Here is a 19982-nt window from a genome sequence, read left to right as displayed (position 1 = left end):
TATCTGTCTTGCGCCATCGTAATAGTTAGTACTCCTACAAAGATGTTTAGATCCGAGAGATATCTTCCTAGAGAATAAAAATATTCCCATCAAGAGACATACTTTATGGTGGTGGATATCGCCTTAATTTTTGCAGTGAAACGTGGAAAAATAAGGAATAATTCAAAAGTTAGGTTTTCGATGTAAAATATTATGAAAGAACGCAGGTCGTATTGGAAGTTGGAAGCAGTTGCTCGCAGCCTATACCTTGACTATCAATTTTTTGCGATCAGAACTACTAGTTTTTGTTTAATCCGATCATGAAAAAGATGGAGATCATTTAAATTTACTAAAAATGTCTAATTTAACGAGTTTAGTTAACTTAAAGAAAAACTGTATAGCAACGAAATAAAAATTTACTCCCCTTTAGGGTTGATTTCAAATTACATTTTCATATACCCGTTTCGAACATCAAAGCAAAAGAAATATGGATTTATAGCGATACAAGCATTGCAAATAAGACAATATTTGATCGAGGAGGATAGTGCAAGACGTGCACGGCTTACTTTAACTTATCCAACATGCTTAACCTAAATTATCCTCAAATAAACTCCAAACCATTAGTCAAGATTAGAGCTCGCGGGCACTACAATCAAAGTTAACTGAAAGGCAGGTTACCTTAAGACAATAGAAAGGGATTACATGCCCGAAGTCCCTACCCGCGTCCGAATTAATTGCGAGCGTTTGTAGTAGACGTTACTAATTTAAAAAGAGAGTAGATATACTTGTACACTTTTACTAACTACGCTCTACAGGAACGTGAGAATTATAGCATTTTCTTAAGCACTCAAGTGCTTTGTATTTTTTTTAACATAGTCGGGCCGCGCTGTTCCGTTTGTGAGTGGTTTAAAACATGAACGTGTAGGAAATGTGGATAAATTTGCACAAAGCACGTAATGACGATGCCCATTGATCATTTCGTATCAGCTGAAGCTGAATTTTTCATAATTGTAAGTAATCGCTGAAAAGTTTCTTCCTCTGAGAAGATATTTTAGTATAAATTCATTGGAAATTCATGTGAGAAAAGTTAAACGACCGTACGAAAATAACAAACCGAAAAATAGCGTCGTAAATTCTGCAACGCCTTGGAATCGTTTTCGGTGTACCTTAATAAAAAAAGATGTTTTTATTCTATTATTTTTTGGTGGCGGAGAAAATTTATGACTTTCGTTTGTGGCTTTTCGAGCTTTTAAATTACTTCGTTGCTACCAATTAGATCCCATTATCTCATTTAATTCCTACCGAAACAGTAAAATGCTGAAAGAAAACACTGTAATTTAGAATTATGCATTTTTTGTGAAAATCCTATCAATAACGTTGCATATCTCAATGCCAACAGGAAGTGGTAACCATTTGAACTTTAAAATGAAGTTACTTACAATTTGAGCCATAATTGAGTTTCAGTACTTACCTAATCTTTCCCGTAGTATATGAACAAAATTTATTTGCAAACTGAAACAACGATAAAAGCTGTTAACTTATAAGGTCACTTACATTACAATATGTTCCAATTCTGAATTTATGAGCTTTCCCAAAGTTAAAAAACTTTATTGTAGATTTTTTGCTACAAGCGTAAATGAATATAGACCGGTCAAAATCTACATAAAATAAAGAAAACATTGCAAACGCGCATGTAACTACGATTTTTTTATATGTTGTTAGGTCCCTTGAGAGTAGTTAACACCCAAGTTTGCTACCCCCACGGTGCTCGAAAAACTGCGAAATTTTGGCACATATTTCAGTTGTTTAGAAAAATGTACCTTAACGAAGAGTTTTTTCAAGTACGTGTTCTAGTACTTTAATAAAGATAACTAAATTTGCTACAATTTCAGCGAAACCTGAGCACGCTATGTCTTTTGGTTGCGAAAATACAGCAAGTCAAAGATGGGCAATTTTCCCGCAGTGATAGGAAAACTCATCTGTTCAGTAGTTTGAAAGATTAACAAACATCCATGCGTCCATTTCATACTTATAAACTTTCACGTTTATAATATTAAAGGATGATTAGGTTTTCGCTAAATAATAAAAACATTGTGCTCAATAATATATGTATTATTCATGAAGAACAAAAAGTACAAATTTGGCATTTAAGATGCAAGTAAATACAAAAAACAGTAATAAATTAAAACTTTAAATTTACACAAATTAAGAGCTTTAGACTCTCGCCCTTTTGGAAGGACCAGGTTCAACCACTCAAGATCAGTGGGGGGGAGTGGGGGTGGAGAGATAGTGTTTTCTGGAGGTGGAGGCGGGTCGGCATATGGTGTTGGATTGTCCTCATCCTCGTCCTCCTCATCCATAACTATAGGGATGGCGTTATTGCAATTTCGACCGTGGCAAACGGAACATAAGACATAGCACTTGAGCCCGGCCTTTCTGCAAGTGCACGAACCTAAGCAACCTTTCTTGCATTTGCAAGCCAACATTTTAAGCAGGGTCTGAGGAGCGGGCTCTGCGCACATTGTGACAGGCATTAGACCTTGTTCGCTGGTCTCCCATCCCCAGTCACACGGGTTCTTTTCAACCCCTAACCATTTTTGTACTTGGTGGTAAGTTCTCCAAGAATGATATATTGCAGCATCTGTAGTTGGGGGGAGGCGAGCAAGGTTCACTTTGACCGTTACTGCCGATTTGACAAATGCTGAGTATCGCAAAGTATTCAGTGTCCCCGCATCTCCTCCGTAGAGGTTGATCAAGATCTTCTCGCCAGCATTTCCTACGTCTTCCTTGTTGGAGTTTGGGTCAAGGAAAATGTTGGTGAGATCTATCCAGTCGGTTTTTTTTTTTGAGGATGTTGCACCACTTCATCTTGCCTTGCCAGAAAAGGGCAGAGGTTGTGTCACACCCGCTGATGGCATGCAGAAATAAAACCATCCCGCGTGGAATCTGCATTTCTCCACAACTGAACGAATTTGCTGGGTACTGGATGCAGTCTGATCCACCTCTACTGCCTTTCTGAAAGTACACATTCGTCTCTCCAGAGTTTAAGCATGGATGTTTGTTAATCTTTCAAACTACTGAAGAGATGAGTTTTCCTAGCACTGCGGGAAAATTGCCCATCTTTGACTTGCTGTATTTTCGCAACCAAAAGACATAGCGTGCTCAGGTTTCGCTGAAATTGTAGCAAATTTAGTTATCTTTATTAAAGTACTAGAACACGTACTTGAAAAAACTCTTCGTTAAGGTACATTTTTCTAAACAACTGAAATATGTGCCAAAATTTCGCAGTTTTTCGAGCACCGTTGGTGCACAAGGTTTTCAGGGTTGCAAACTTGGGTGTTAACTACTCTCAAGGGACCTAACAACATATAAAAAAATCGTAGTTACATGCGCGTTTGCAATGTTTGATGTCGATATTGACCGAGCTAATACAACATTAATTTATTAAATGATAGTTATTACTCAATAATTAATCAATTAATTCTTGATAATTCTTAACACAGAAGGGAGATCCATGTAATTCGAAATTGTTTGGGAATCCGTGGGAATAGGACCCCTAAACAATGTAGAATAGTTCTCGATTATGAATTGTGGCGAAGGAGATAGGATGCTTTATTAGAAACCGGTCTTATCGGAAAAAATACGATGATGGAAATGAAGGCAAATTAAATTTGAGAAAGATTTGCCTCTTTGCATATTTTAAAAATCTGAACAGCTTTCGATATACCTACTTTAAAGGGTGTAAACAAATGCAATTGTGACAGTGTTCGCGTATCAATAAAATTCTTTCCATTGTGATGATAACTACAAGAGGCGCGCAATTCGAACAGCTCAGTCTGAGGGGTCTAGTGAAGTCTAACGTAGTTTTATTTATTTACATCGCTCCAGATTAATAGTAAATTTTTTTGATCCGTTTAGCGTTGCGTTGTATGTTTGTACTGAGTTACTTATGACCAGAGTGGCAAATACTATTATTAAAGGTGAGGAGCCAGCTTCTTGTTTTAGGTAGATTCTAAAAAGCATCATATTTCTCATTGAACCATCCCTTGTCCGGAGCAGGGTTTCTCGTAAACGATTTTGTAATAGTGATATCCTATCTTAACCAGTAAGAATTTTCTTCTAAGTGCTCTGTATAAAAATTCAACTATAAATTATATGGTCAAAGTTATCGTTATTTTTGGTTTATACTCCTATTGAATGTCATTAACATGGAACATCTAGAAGACTTGCTCGTTTTTGATTTTTCAAAAGAGTATGCCAGTAGAACTTTCTTTTCTCAGAGATTGAATGTTTTAATGAAGTATTTGAAGTATATTTTTGTAGATTTCGATGTTTCCCCTTTCTATGTTATTTTTTATGTGTATATACTACCCGAGGTGATACACTTTCGTCTCTTAGTGTATAGATAACCATAACGTTCTTCTAAAAATCCCAATTAATTGAAAAACAGGCTGCGAAAGTGTGTGAAAATTCCAAGCTTCGAGAGCATATATTGGAAACGTTTCAAATTCAAAAAAGATGTTAAGTCCTAAATTAGAAGTTAGTGCATCATTTATTAATTGAGTGAAGCAATTTCTTCGTTTTGCTGTGCGTTTTATGCTAAAAACCATTATAGATGGAATCTCGATCTCGAACTTACAATATGATTTTTTGCAGCACTTTTGGTGCAACACGGTCTATTTAAGCCTTAATTACTACCCATTAGTAAGAGAAGCAATGATTAAATAATTAATAGTAATTTCCGGACGAAATACGGGGGATATTTTAAAACTGGTTTCATTTTTAAAATCTTAATTATTCTGAATGGATAACAAGAAAGAAAAGTCGTTTGAATTCCCATAAAAGTGAGCCAACATGGTATAAGGCAACTATCGGCAGTTATAGGGAGAGCATCAATTTAATTAATGTCATTAAAATTGCTGTTTAGGAAAGCGATAAAAGCGGGAACGGAACATCAACAGTTCGTCGAATAGCAACTAAAACTAATAGGATGAGAGTATATCTAATTTAGTAATTTTCTTCCAATTTGTTACTTTAAAGAATGAATCGTATGCAATTAAAAATTTTAGGTCCTGAGCCCTGTTAGTTTCGGTAATAAATAGCAACCAAAAATTAGAGAATTAATTAAGCGACAAAGGACCTCTTGACGCCCCCAATAGCAAAGTCTAATACATCCCCGCCTAGATCTGACACTTTATATTTTTGGTTCAGGTCGATTTACTCAGAAATGCTGACACGGGGTTGTTTATACTATGTCCCATATATAATTCGAATCGAACCGTATCGATCGCTAACAGCGGCGATTCCTGGAAAAGGGAATTTTTTTTTGTGGTAAAGCGGACGGAGAATTGTAATTTAATTTGAACCAATCAGGGCGATTCGGCCTCAAGGAATTCAAAGTTAATTGGAGATTTTGGGGCGCGTGGTAAAATTCGGGCGTGTCAAAAGGAAAATCACAGGGGGATAGTTTGAAAGTATAAAGAGGAGAATTATCGCGGCGATCGTGGAAGTCACCACGCCGCCGATAATATAGGTTTTGCTTAATTTTTCCGGTGAAGTACAGACGCCGGGAACTATTTGGTGAATGTCAGAAGGTGGCACATCGCGAAGGCGCTACCCTGTACCTAAATTAAATTGTTAAGTTCCGCGTCCGGCAAAGGGTTTTGGTACGGGTCGAGGTATAAATAAATTGGTTAAGAAGTGATTAGTAAAGGGCGGTCGATACGGTGAGAATCGGTGATTTTAGTGCGGTAAAGGTGCTCACTGGAAATCGTTTCGAGCATAAGCAATAAGTGTCGACTTTTTCCCCGGACCACCGGGGTAACCACTATTTACTTGCCCATGATCACACCGACAATAGGCAACGCATTGTATTTCATCGTAACCAAACGACGCGACGGGCCCAGAAGATAACGCGAGTTAAGAGGTCAACCAATTCGCTGAGCCCAACTGCAGGATTGGTCAAGGTTAGTTATAAGTTCGTTATTCAGTTCATGTCTGTAGATTTACGTAGGATTAGGTATGTGTATATTTCGTTAATAGGTGGATTTTTTGCTTTATAATAAGAGTTTCAACGGTAGGGTGGCCACCTATTTTTTTTTTATTATATCTCACTAGGAGGTATTTCTAGCAAATAGAGTGTTTTTTTTTGTAAGAAATCCTGGAAAGGAAAAGCCTATTCGGTGACCAATTCGTATTTTAATTGTCAGTCAATATACTGGTTAATTTTGCCTAGTGTTTGTTGGTTTTTTTTTGAACAAGTAAATATACCCACCTAGAAGGAGTTTAAAGGAGTTCGTACGACGAATCCGGGAGAGGTTTGCAGTAAGCATCCCGGAAAGCAAGAGGGATTGTAGTGTATCTGAGCTAGTCGATGGTAATAAATATAATAGTAATTGTTGCATCCCACTAAATCTGACAAAAGAACGCAAAATTTAAGTTCCAAGTCCCAATAAAGAATTACAACCCTTTAAGGGAATTAAGCCCCAAAAACAAACAACCCGTTACAGTCAAAGTTTCAAGTTTCAAGTTTCATCATAAAGGTAAAATTTGTTTAGTTGTGCACCTCAACATGGACATTGAACATGAATGGAAAAGAAAGTCTCTTTATTACCACCGAATGTCAGAAACACTTGCACCCGGCGTACTTTAGTCCAGGGTAATTTAGTGGGACAGTTGCGCCTTCATAACAGATCTTTGTTATTCAGAATTAATTATGGTTAATTTGCACATAGGTATGTAATTAGAGTTGGGCTTTGCGATTAGTGTCAATTTTGTTTCTACATTAAATTTCAAGATAAAGACTGACGTCTTTCCCAGAATTAGAGAGAAGCGGACAACAAAATACTTGCCACCAAAGCCTTGGATATGGAATAGAGAATGTAATTTCTTAAATACAGTTTGAACCAAACTGATACATATTACATTATAATCACTTAATTGGAACAAAAGTTTACTTATTTGCTCTATACATAATATATCTTCATTGAATATCGGTACTGATTTTGTAGAACTACAAACTTAAAAGAAATGGGTGAAATCAAAATACCCGTCGGTGAAATAGAAATCATTACAAACACAAAAGGAAAACTATGCGCGATTTATAACCGCTTTACATATAGAGCGAAACGTGAAAAAGAAGAATGCATAACGTGATTGTGCGTTAACAAAGAGAAGGAAAAGGGTAGACAGTGTTTATACAAAGAACTCCATTGTTGTTAACACGAAAGGTAACCAAAGTTATTTATTATTCGATTTAACTTGTTAATTTTGCATCAAAATAGGATAAGAGCTCCTGCAACAAGGAAAACATTTCTTCTGTAGCCTGTAGGATTTTAAATTTTACACAAACACAACGGTTCCAGTTGTGTATGCTCTCTTGCAAGATAAAAGGACTACCTATGCAAACTCACCACTTAATTTTTTATGATCAATGAAAAAATATTACAAGGGAAAGGTTAAAAGTTCTCGACCTGGCAATGAAAGATCGCGATTTTCAGTTAGGAAATAGATATTTGTTCAACTAGTTTTGAAAATGATACTTTTTCATGAATGTTCAGTTTTATAAGCGAAAAAAGACACTTTCAAAACGTGTTGAACAATGTACACGAATTTTGGTGCGCATATGTGATCCTTAATAACCCATAATATAATTGAACACCTCGGACCCCAGGCCCAGGGATTGTAGGTCGCCCGAGGGTTAAATATAGAGTAATGCCTGAGGTGCATGCAAAATTGTAATGTATTTCCAATATACAAATGATCATTATTGTTTGAAATCTGTCGTATTTAAAACGCAATCGGCGAACATAGACGAACTAAGACAAAATAATTCAAGAATGTCGCAATATTGCAAAAACAACATTTGAAAAGGTTCGACAAGAGTTTGGGAATAGATTATACTACTGTCTTACCAATAACGGAAACCATTTTGAACATTTATTGAAATGAAAATGTATCATATTAGCTTATTTTTTTAATTTGCACGATAATTACTAACCTAAATGTAATGCTATTTGGTATGGTTGAAAAGCATTTTTTCAGAGCTTTCCAACGACGTATCACACATGGGGGGTCACTATTTAAGATTTAAAAGCTGTGGTGGCTGGGGCGCAGGGGGTTGGAGGGGGTGCGTCGCCAACTATGTCATTGTGATTCCCCCTCCGAATTACCGAAACGGATTTTGATTTTTTTAAATATCTGGTTTATTTACTAAGACATGGGGGGTGGTACGTTTTCAAATTGCCACCCTGTATATGTGTACAAAGGAAAATAAGTTATGGCATAAATATTCTTATAAATAAGAAACTTTTTCATTGTGCAGTCTGCGCAAGCGCGCACCTCAATCTAGAGTCTGCGATGTGCTTGCCTTTACTAGAAGAGAGTTAAAATTTAAAAAAAAAACTACAAATAAGGAAGTTAACATTGCGTAGTTTGCCTCTATCAATTCTTCCTCCATTTTTACTAGCTCGTGACAGGGCGAATATCGGAACTTGCAGATATTCGAGTTGTGCGATCACGCCTTGGGGATGTAACGTACTTGTATTTGAACTAAATGCTGGTTTTTGAGTGAGATTAAAAAAGTGAAGTGTTCCCCACGTGCGTAAGTTTGGTTAGTTTATGGAATTTTATTGTTCCACTTTATTTTGGGAATTTGGGGAAAGCGCGAATACATCAATCATGGACACATCAGATCAATTATTGTTCATTCATTCAAGCTGTCGTGTATACCAGATAAATCGCATGTGAATGCGAACACTAAACATGAAATTGCTAATGCAGTCGTACATATCAAAAACATTTGTTAATTATTGTACCTGTAAATTTTACAGGAGGAAAAAATGTGAAATAATCACCACCTCTATTATCAACACTAATTAGGGAACGGCCATGTATGTTTAATGAACTAGTGCTACTCCAGCAAATGAAAACTCTCCTACATTTCTGCGTTCATTTGTGGTTTATCCATAACTTGCAGGCTCAAATCAGCACGTTTTACAAAATATGTATATTAATTTTACATTTAATTACAATTGTTTTTTGAGTCTACACTTTAAGCTGCTTTCAAACAAATTTCAAATGAAACAGTTATTATTTAACTTCCTTTATTGGGAGATTTTTCATTTTAGTCAAAGGGAAAAGCGAATTCTGTCCACTTAACGTGGATGTGGTGTGCCTATGTCTCTGTCACAGAAATAATGTATTATTCAGACTCATAACAGTATTTTTTTAAATAGTGAAAATAAAGCTTTTGACGAGGGTCGGTGGTTAGGAACAATAATTCATTAAAATTTCAAGACAATACTACTAAAACTTCAAATGGTCGTTGTTCATCTTGGACTTATTTACTAACTTAGTAGCAGACACTATCCACAAGGAATCAAACTATGCGCCCTTGCACGCACCAATTGCCTTCATAAGGTCTTTCAACTTTTCAAATTGGTGCGCATCCGAAGCGAACAACGGCAGATGACGGCATCGATCGAACCATCTTTTCAAACATGGATAAGCGACAGGATCTATCGGTACATGATAAACTAAGCAAGTTAGACTTGTATAGCAGCAGAAGTCTGCAAGTGTGACGTGGTCTAAAGCAATCCATTCTTTGCCCTTCAACATCTTTTCGAGAAAGTCGTAAGCCTCGCCAACGTCTTCGCGCATCTTTGGTGTTAAACTAGTAACTTCTTTGGAGATGTACGCGAACTAGAAAAACACTAAAATTGTGCATTAATTAGGAGGTCTTACGTTAATGCGTTTTAGAAGAGGAAACAGAACTCCCAAGTCAAATGCGAACTTTTGATCTACAAGTGCACGCTGGAATAGATCTTTGGGATACAATGAGTCGTCTTTTGCAAATTTTCCAACTAAGTAAGACATCATCGCGTGACTGTCGCAGAGAATCTTTCCATTATCGTCCATAGTAGGAACTGTATGCAATGGATTCATCTAAAATTTGGCCGGTGGGAAAAATGGAAGTAATCGATCGACTTACCGCTAAATACTCGGGCGTTTTGTGTTCGCCTTTAAAAAAGTTAATGTCACATTCGACGAGGTGAACACCTAGAGCCTTCGCAGTGAGAAGAACGGCCCGAACCGGGGGACTTCCGTCGCATTTATACAATTTTATTGGAGCCATCTTTGTCAAAACACTGAACGCGGAGCTTCGCTGCGGTTATATACCTACCTACCAAGTAAATAAAAACGAATATCAATGACTTGATATTTTCATATCATACGGTACCTACCGATTATAAAGGGATTGACAATTCATGTTTGTAAACAAGTTACATGTACTTATCTCATGCAACGTACTGATTATGTAGGCGTAGTTCGCGTTTGACATTTTTAAGTCTAAATGGAAAACTTTCAACCTTCACTGGTTTCAATGCCATCTTTATTCAGTCTCAAATGCGGTATGGGCTTTCGTTCCAAACCCAAATGAATTATTGAAGGTGCAGTAAGACTGAAATATTTCCAAATAGTTTACAAATTAATCCAGATGGGATGTGTTAAAGTGGTGGGACAAGAAACAAACGCAGTGTATCTAAGGGTAACCACATTTCACGTTGAATAAAGAGTATATTATATATTAAAAAAAATTTGTACCAAAATCAAAATCAACCTCTATGTTCTTTTCGAATCGAAGTTATGCAAAAAATAGAAATTTCACATTTTTGAAGTAATTTGGATTGAGAAAAAATAATGGAGTTGTTTTCCTGATTTGTCCTTTTTCCAGATGTTCTAGTACTAGATAAATTGGATAGCCGTTTTTCTCTAATAAACAAAAAATAAAAAATTCAAGCTGCCGCTTAATTTGGAAGGCCGCTGTTGTGTGCAGCTGTTTTTGCAGCGCTTCGTAATTAGAACCCCTTTAAGGCGGGAACGGCATCGTATATAATCTTGAAACTAATTTCGCGTGAAAAGAAAACTATCCTTTGTGTATTTCTTTTTTGTTTTATTTGTTCCTCTTAAATAAGACGAGATTACTGAAACCGGTCTTACTGTACTCCATTAATGACCCGGTTATCACTAAAAGTACTTGCGGCGTATCTAATATCGGTATTTACGGGGTTAATTTCCTTTCAGGGCATGAATTTATTGTTGACATCCTGAGTGGAGGAGGTGATACGCTTGAGAATGTATTATGTCTCCACACTTTATTCTATTGCTAAGGGCCGTACTTCATATCTAAGCTTGTATAACGAGCGCTTAGCAATGACTTTGAACATAATTCATAATATGCAAAGGTGATTAGGCACTAGGCGTCATATTCACTACCACACCACATGTATTTCGATTCCGTAAGATTATTTTATCTACGCAAAGATTACGATTGACTATAGACAATTTGAAAACGTTAATTAGAGAGGCGTTTATTAAATAATGAGTACAAATTAGTTATGACAGTCTTGAGTGCAGTAAGGTTTGAATTTATGCTCGAGGGCATAGAAGAACACTGAAATTCAAGTTGGAATTGAAACACTTCAGTGGAGAATTTGCATTTTGCAAAGATTAGATCCATTTAGGTGATTTTGTTGACATCTAAAGGCGTGAAGGTTTCAAAAAGCATGGCATGGCGCAAAGTTGGCTACAGTGCCTCTATAGAGACAGTGCCGTCATACGGTGGTGTTATTTTCTATTGGTAGTTGGGAGATTCGCCATGCTACAGTGAAACGTATAAAAATAGTGTGACTCCATGTCGGCCGTGTTTCTTTCCAATTTATTATTGAGCTGATTTTGATATGGTTGTCGAAATTATACTTGCACTTGGAATCCCATCTCATCAGCCAATCACCTTTGTTTCTCTTCCAAATTCAGATTTTAACATCATTAGATTAAGATCAGCGTTTGGTTTGACACTTCGCTTAGATCTTGGGACACTGATATGGTGTGCGGTAAATTCGCCCCGGGAGACTCGCTGCGGTAAATTCGCCCCCGGCATATTCGCCCCCAAGTAAATTCGCCTCCGGAGTATTCGCCCCCGGAATATTCGCCCCGACAAATTCGCCCTCGGAATATTCGCCCCGACAAATTCGCCCCCGTAGCATTCGCCCCATAACATTTATTAACCCTCGGAAGTAATAGGTTGGTTTAAATTAATTAAATAAATATTTGCAAAAATTACGATATTTGGAACTCAATACGGCGACAACTCGAAATTGTTCGTATTGAATCGTCTCTCACCTGTAAAAGGCTGATTCAACGGTTCAACGTCAACCGTATGTTTACAATACTCGTACATTTTACAACAAATTGCGTTTACAAAGGAGTCTAATTACTTATGGATGTATTGAAATATTCATGAACTATTTATGGATGTATTGAAATGTTTTTGGCATCAATGTATAAACAAAGGATGATTCTTTCTTTAGACTTACATTTGAAAATTGGTCCAGATTTGATGTAAATTTGTGTTGAAAAACACCAACATTGATGAAGTTTGCTGAAGTATCAAATCATAATTAAAATAATCTAAAAAAAAATCTAACTCGAAACATCCCATTTCTTTAAAATATAAAAAAAAAGTTTGCTTATATATTTATTAGTTAAGTAGCAATTAGTCTGCTACGGTACTCTTGTACTCGTTCCAAATTCAGCCCGTCGGATCAGCCTTAAATTTGAGAATTTTTGTAAAAAATGTGCAAATGCCATAAAAGTTTTAAAATGTCCAAAGTATCCACTTGAGATCAAAAAATGTTGAACGTTGACCATTTACCAAAAATTTAGACCTTAAAAAGACAATGAATTTAGTATATACTTTGTGTCCTCCTACTATTATGTATAAAAATCACAATACAGACACGTATTTATTACTGATGCCATAAGGAGTTCCTTTTTTGCTGTTGTCAGTTTGATTTTCAGATTTTTGTATTTACGAAAGGTGAAATATTGTGTTTGATTTACAATAAAATAAAAATAATACAAAACTTACCAGCACCACGTGAAACCGATCTTCTTCAATACTCAAAACTATTTTTTCACACACCGTAGAATTAAAATCGTTAACCAAAAATCAAAGTTCGTATTCGCGCCAAAACATAACAAGTAGGAACATAAAAAGTTTCAAAACCACCACCAATGACCAAACGAGCCATCAAACGTTCTGTTAGGAAGAAATTAAGAAGCTAACAACTCAGTCAATCAAAAATGTCATTTAAATTAGATTATATATTTCCTTCTTTTGTAATACAAGAGTTAAGGTGGATTTTTCATATGTCATGTCTGAAATAATAGAAGTCATTAAGTCATTGTGAATACAGGATTTATTTCCATTGGATGTCAAATCCTTTGCAAATCACCCTTACTTTATTCAACCTTATCTGAATTACCTATTCATATTTTAGTTAACAGGTATTTGAGTGCTATTATTCTACCCCCTTTATGTAGGTATACACAGTTATTAAAAAAAAATTAAAATTAAACAAAATTCATTTTATGAACTGCTGGCCCTGTTACCTCCGAGGATTAATAAATCTTATGGGGCGAATCCTACGGCAGCGGAATCGCCGAGGGCGAATCTTCCAGGAGCGAATTTGTCGGGGGCGAACTTGTCGTAGGCGAATTTTCCGGGGTGAATCTTACTGGAGCGAATCTTACGGGGCGAATAGTCCGGGGGCGAATTTACTTGGGGGCGAGTTTTCTTGGGGACGTTTATTCCTGGAGCGAATTTTCAGGGGCGAATCATGCGAAGTATAAGCATATGCTCCCTTTTATTCATATGGGCCAGTGACATACGAGTATATATCTTCCAAGTAGGTTCTAAAAGGGTTGTGTTAATATTTGTGAAGTACGTGGTATTTCGAGTGGTATTTACACCTCCACAGTGTTAACTCCCGGGAGAAAGTTTGCTAGTCTATTTCCCGCCATTAGGTAGCGCACGTAAAACGCAAGCATTGATCGCAAGAGCATAGGCATAATAGGAATTTCTATACCTGAAGTTCGAGGATATGTTCTAAGAAGTGTAATGGAACTCTCTGAGGCACTTTCTAAAATGTGCGTAAGACTTTGAATCCATTGCTTCGGCTTCTTCAACATTATTATCATAATACCTTCTATACATGTCATATTGGCTGTGTTGTAATGTGAAATTTGTAATTGTGACTTTTGGCATGATATTGAGCGTAATCCCGAGAAACAATGTAAAACTCCATGTATGGTTTAAATGGAACAAACCTAGAGGGAAACAAGTACCATTTTTCGTACACCAAAAATTCAAATTCAAATTAATTCCCGTTCTTGCAAAGTAATATACGTTAATTCAAATTAATTAACGTTAATTCGATAACTCAAAGTAACTCAGAGTCGTCAAGGTACTCACCCCTTTTCTTAATTTTTTCTTATTTTATTTGTATCACTAAAAATAGTTTGTACGTTCATCATTTTTAAAATAACAATGCACTGCTATCTTAACATTCCTAAAACAAGACCAGACTTGAAACTTTACATCTTTTATGCGAGACGAGACGAAACTTCAGTTGGTCTTGTCTTGAATTTGTTCCGCAACTCCTGTGCGTAATTGCTTTAATGCCAGGATTGCGTAGAGCATAATCAAGAAGTCGTTTTCAGACTATCACTTCCATTTAAAATTGTTGGCACGAGAGTAGACGAGGAAGGTTTGATTGGCATAGGGTTGGTTTATACATAAAAATGTGCCCCTTTTGAAAAAAGTTAACGTTTTTCACGATTTTCATACAGTTTCAATGCCTCATGGTTTATTTATAGTAGCTCATTTTTAATGTTAATCGGTCACTTCAAAAACTTTCTTTTTTTTATTTAGTTATCAAAATAGAGCCGACAACGTCCATAAGTATTTCTTTATAATTTGCTCGAAATATACATAAATCCGCACAGAACTAAACCCAATTACGAAAGTCTCGCCTCGTCTCGCACACTACCAACCCGATCTCGTCTCATCTGGTCTCAACTCGTGTCTTCGACGAAAGTTTTGCAAAAGTCACGCAGTCCGTTGTACGTATAACTGGAGAACGATATTGATCTAAAATATTTTGGTAAAAGACATTGTTTGTAGTTTACTGTCCTCCACAAAATATCTCCTCCTGCCAATGCCTTTTATCCTCAATTTCTTGGTGCCAGGAATTCGAAGAATGCCTCTTGCGATCTAGGTCCCGTTGGTCTAATCATTAGACTCTAATGACACCGTTTCAAAGGCTGTTAAGACAAAACAAGTTGTAAATCAGCATATGCATGATTAAAGCGCATTTTTGGTAATACAGGTCAGTATTTTATTAGTGAAGTTTAAAATTATCGATCTCACGAGTAATTTTGGCTGCGTTAAATAATTAATTTTATTTAATTTCAATTGACGGTACGTCTTCATTTTGTAAAACAAATCACAAAGTAAATAATAAGTTTTTATACTGGTAGCGCTATCTAACGGTAAAATTATAGCACCTCCGAAACCCATATCGAAATTATTTTCTTCAATTATCGATCTCACAAGTAATCTAACTCAAAATAGGCTAGTGCCTGCACATCTACACTATAGCAGAAAGCTTTTAGTGAAAATTTGAATTCTCTAGCTATTGTAGTTGTGGAGATCTCACGCGGACAGCCGGCCTGCCAGCAATAACGAATATAATAGCGTATTTTTTTCAAAAATGCGCTAAAAATAAGATCATCAGGGTAATTATATTCGGCGGAAGCGAGAAAAGTGTAGTCAAAATTAAAGAAATATAACATAGCGGTACTGTGCGTCGTTTGCATATTAGAGACAATTCGGCAAAAATTTATTTGAAGATTTTAACGTGAAAACCATCTCATGCGGATCAGAAGTTTTACAAGAAAAATGGTAACTTGTGACGACACAATGATTTCACAATGGAACCCGGACGCCAAGCTCCAGTCCACTTACTGGAATATGCCTTCTTCATCCAGGGTCCAAGGTGAACAAATCAAAATTCAAGGCGATGATGATCGTTTTCATACGACATTTGAAGCGCCGTCCACACCGAGTGGATTCCAGAGGATCAAACTAATAATCAGATATACTGTTCTGAAAAGCCGGGAGAAAACGTCGATGGTTTCTGCATCAAGACAACGTTGCCCCGTGTGTAAATCAGGACATGGACGTAAACTAAAATCCTTTGCAGCAACATCGTCTGTACTCTCCCGATTTGATCGCATGTGTCTTTTCCTATATTACCAAAAGTGAAATGGACGCTAACAGAATCACGAAAGAACATCGCCAGAATTACCCTACAGCTACAGATAATGACCCGTAGTACTGCTTGAAACATAGGACAATTTGAATGGAGGGATTAGAAAAGGGAACTTTCAGCATTTTTACAATAAAACATCGTATGTTCATGACTTACTAATGAGTTTAATGGATGTTTAATTGAACTTCATTGAATTCCAACACCACTGCGGTAGCATGCAAACGTGCATCAGGCGCAGAAATATAATAATTTAAATCCTAGTAGAACCATCCAACTAAATGAGAGCTAGAGAGCATCATCTGTCGATTGATTGAATAAATATAAAATCCAAATCCTCATTTTATAAATTGCAAACCCTTACATTTCAGACGCAAAGGCTGCCACTTGCAAAATGCATTTCCTAGCGGTAACTTTGAAAGCAGTTATATTCGCAGAAAATATTGTTGTCAATTTAACTTGTATGAAATCTGGATTGCTATTTAGCATTGGGCAAAGGCGTACTGAAACAGAATTATAAAACATGCAATTTATTTTAATGAATACGTTTTGATAAACAATAGACTCAATTCATCGCACGTCCATCAGGGAAGGTTTACTGAAATTTAAAACAAAAATTACATTTCCCTCAATGTTCAACTTTTTTATTTGTACGTTACGTTTGGTGTACAAACTTTAATCCGCTGAAATAAATACGGAATATAGTATATTTTGCTTTAGACGTTTAATGATGAGCCATAAATCACAATTATTGCTTATAGATAGAAGCTTTACATTACTTTAGCAACTCATACTGGTAGATGGTGTAGAGTTCATAAATACCCCACGGGCCAAACTTCATTTATGCAAGTTTATGGGGGTGGGCTGCGTCGGATAGATGCAAACGTGAGATGATTTCTGTTCATGTTTGTTGTGATCTGAAATACAAAGTTTACATTATAATACTGTATCATCCCACATTGATATCAAGTAGCTAACCATTTGAATTAGCGCAACCGAGTGAGTAAAAATGTCATTCTTTCAACGTACGTCAACAGAGACTACCATCATACCTCACTCTTTAGAAATCTCAGAGAGTTCTGCCATTGAAAATGACAAGAAACATAATTCTGTGCTGAAAGACCATATTTTCATTGCCACGTTACCGCATTCTATTATTAATATAGTAGTATCTCATATTTTTCCATCAAAAATGTAATTCTAGAAATGTCCATTACAGTTAATTGAGTTACCGAAACGATCTCTTAACCTCAATCTCTGTTGCGCAAAACGTTGAGCGAGTAGAAAAAGGAATGAAACGCTTCCGAGTAATCTCATCCCGGTCGCTTTTCCAGTAACTTAAATGGCGTTAATTGGACTATCAGTTTCTCACACAAAAGCTTTCGTTCGTAACTCCCGTAAACCATATTATTTGTATCGTTATCATTATCTTCGGTTAAACAGTTTCCCTTTAATATGATCGATATTAGAATTGCACAAAGAAGCGTTACTACTACATATAAGAGTTCCACTTTAAACTTATTCCATACGCAAAAATGTGGACAATTTATGGTACCTACATTGTCGAAATTAAAAACGATAAGGATTTTGTGTAAAAAATAGGGCATGGGCATTTTTTTTTAATCGTCACAAGTACCTAAGCGGTTTTCGTTTATCTACGCTAATTAGAAAGTTACCCATTTAATCCCATCGAAATTGGACCACATTTGTACATTATTTTGCTTATTACAACATAAGAGAAATAAAAGTGTAGGTACTGTAAATGGTCAGAAAGAGAACAGAATTAAACTAAATAGAGATTCACAAAGAATAAATTAAATATACTGATTGTATTAAATTTCGTGATAAGTACAGAGATCTCGATTATTAACATAGATTAAAAGTTGGTTAAATGGACAAAAATTAGCCATATTCTTTAGATAGAGGGTAAATTTTGTTTCTTCATTTTCATTACGCATAATTCTAGACTCATTTTTGTCCAGTTCACCAACTCTCTATCTATATGATAATAAGCGAGATCTCTATACACGAAATTTGATATAACCTGTATATAACTAGGTACTAATTACAAAATTATTACAAAAAAAGTTGCTGTGGCTAGCACAGATACCACTCGCACAGCTGCGCATGCGCAAATCTACCCTTTTATGTCTAAGAACACGTGTACCAATTTGGTTCTGCCGTTTAGCCGGAAATGAGAGTTTGACACACGTGCAAATTTGCGATTCTGCCCAAAAGCTGTTCAGCTCTTCAGTTCTAAGAATATGTGTAGCAAATTTGGTTCCGATCGATTCAGCTGTTTAGCCGGAAGTGAGGGTACAGGTGGATCGACAGGCAGACCCACATCTTCGACATTTTGTTTGATTCGAATTCCTGGTGCAAAAAGTGGGGCGTCATTTTTTACCACAATTCAATACCTACCTCCCTTACTAACATGCGGGTGGTAAAAAGAGCAACAAAAATCAGAACAAGTAAACAAGTGAATATGATCCCCATTTCAGACAACTTGTCAAGATTTCGGAAACTAATTCCGAGAATAATACTCCATTGGTCCTCCTCCTTTCCATATCTTGTTTATGAGTTTCATCGGCTTCTCCTTGACAATATTTGTGGCGAAAATCCATGCCTCATTTCGTATTTTGTCTCTCACCACCGCATTTCCTTCCTTCAGTTGCTTGAACTGCTTCTTGATTTCATCTCTTGATATCTCGTCTCCTTCCACCTCGTTTCTTCCATTTTCCTTAAGCACACCCTCTTTATTCTGATTTCCTGGTGGTACCTTCATAAAGTGCTGCTTCCAGTCTTCTATTTGTGTTTCTCTTCCACTTATCAGGTATTCCTTTTTCTCGATTTATCATCTTTTTCACATTTCTTTCTGTTTGTTTTTTTCTTTGTATTTTCTTCTGTTGATCTTTTTGCATTCTCAACTTCTCTATCTCTCCATCATTGTTCTGTATCTTCCGGACACTCTCTGTCCCACCACTCCTTTCTCTCCCTTCTCCTTCTTTTACCCATTGTAGCCTTTTTAACACTCTCCTTCATAATTTTCCACTCCCCTGTGATTTCTTTTATTTCTTTTTGTTCCTCTAATCTCCCTCTATAAAGTAGACTGCGGTGATATATTTGCGCATATTGGATTTGTTAACTGTTTGTTTACCTTTTTACCACCCGGACATTAATAAGGGAGGTTTTGAAGCACCAGAAATCCTAATCAAAGTCCAACTCCATTTGTTAACTAGGAAAATTCTTCGGATTTTGAAAAAAAATCGCACTGTCCGTCGATTTGCAAGAATCATCGGGACAATTTTTGGAAATGGTTGTCTTAGGGTTCCACTATCTGTAAAAAAATTGAGAACGCTCTCGGAGTCATCCAGTTTGAAAGACCAAGTATCGTTTTGTAAATTTGTTTATTTAATTATGCGATAACTATAAAACCTAGGATAATCGGGTTTGTCATATTGTTTTGTTATCAAAAGAAGTGACCAAATACTGATTTTCAAAATGATCGGATAAATTTTACTTAGTAATAATAGATTGTTAATTTTCTGGATTACTTTTTTATATTTTTTCATAAAAAACAATAACATATGAAAATCAACTGTATCTTATACAAAATTCAATTCTAAACAAATTCGTTTCTATTCATTTTTTCCCTCAGAGCAATACTTAAAGAGATAATTGAAGTCAAATGCGAAAAGAAACGACATTTTGTAATTTTTTCTTTGTTTTTTGTTTATAATAATATGTTCCGGGACTTTCCGGCCAGGGGACTAAGATTTTCGGATTCATATAATACGCTTGGTTTCATTGAGTGAAATGACAACATCC

General features: G+C 36.2%; 2 protein-coding genes across 2 annotated transcripts in view; one reads left to right on the top strand and one right to left on the bottom strand.

Annotated features, from left to right (window-relative positions):
• The window catches only part of LOC116167723 (head-specific guanylate cyclase), a 263401-nt gene that overhangs the window by 108720 nt on the left and 134699 nt on the right, over nucleotides 1-19982 (top strand). The window lies entirely within an intron of this gene.
• On the bottom strand, nucleotides 8972-10153 carry LOC116167738 (glutathione S-transferase 1-like). Its single transcript, XM_031483233.1, has 3 exons — nucleotides 9971-10153; nucleotides 9724-9924; nucleotides 8972-9681 (listed from the first exon to the last, which is right to left on the bottom strand). The coding sequence occupies exons 1-3, from the start codon at nucleotides 10112-10114 to the stop codon at nucleotides 9364-9366; spliced, it is 663 nt and encodes a 220-aa protein (XP_031339093.1). The 5' UTR covers nucleotides 10115-10153; the 3' UTR covers nucleotides 8972-9363.

This window comes from Photinus pyralis, unplaced genomic scaffold (assembly GCF_008802855.1).
Source record: "Photinus pyralis isolate 1611_PpyrPB1 unplaced genomic scaffold, Ppyr1.3 Ppyr1.4_LG4, whole genome shotgun sequence".
NCBI classification, from domain to species: domain Eukaryota; kingdom Metazoa; phylum Arthropoda; class Insecta; order Coleoptera; family Lampyridae; genus Photinus; species Photinus pyralis.
Note: the sequence above shows the minus strand (reverse complement) of the source record. Positions and strands in the feature narration are given on the sequence as shown.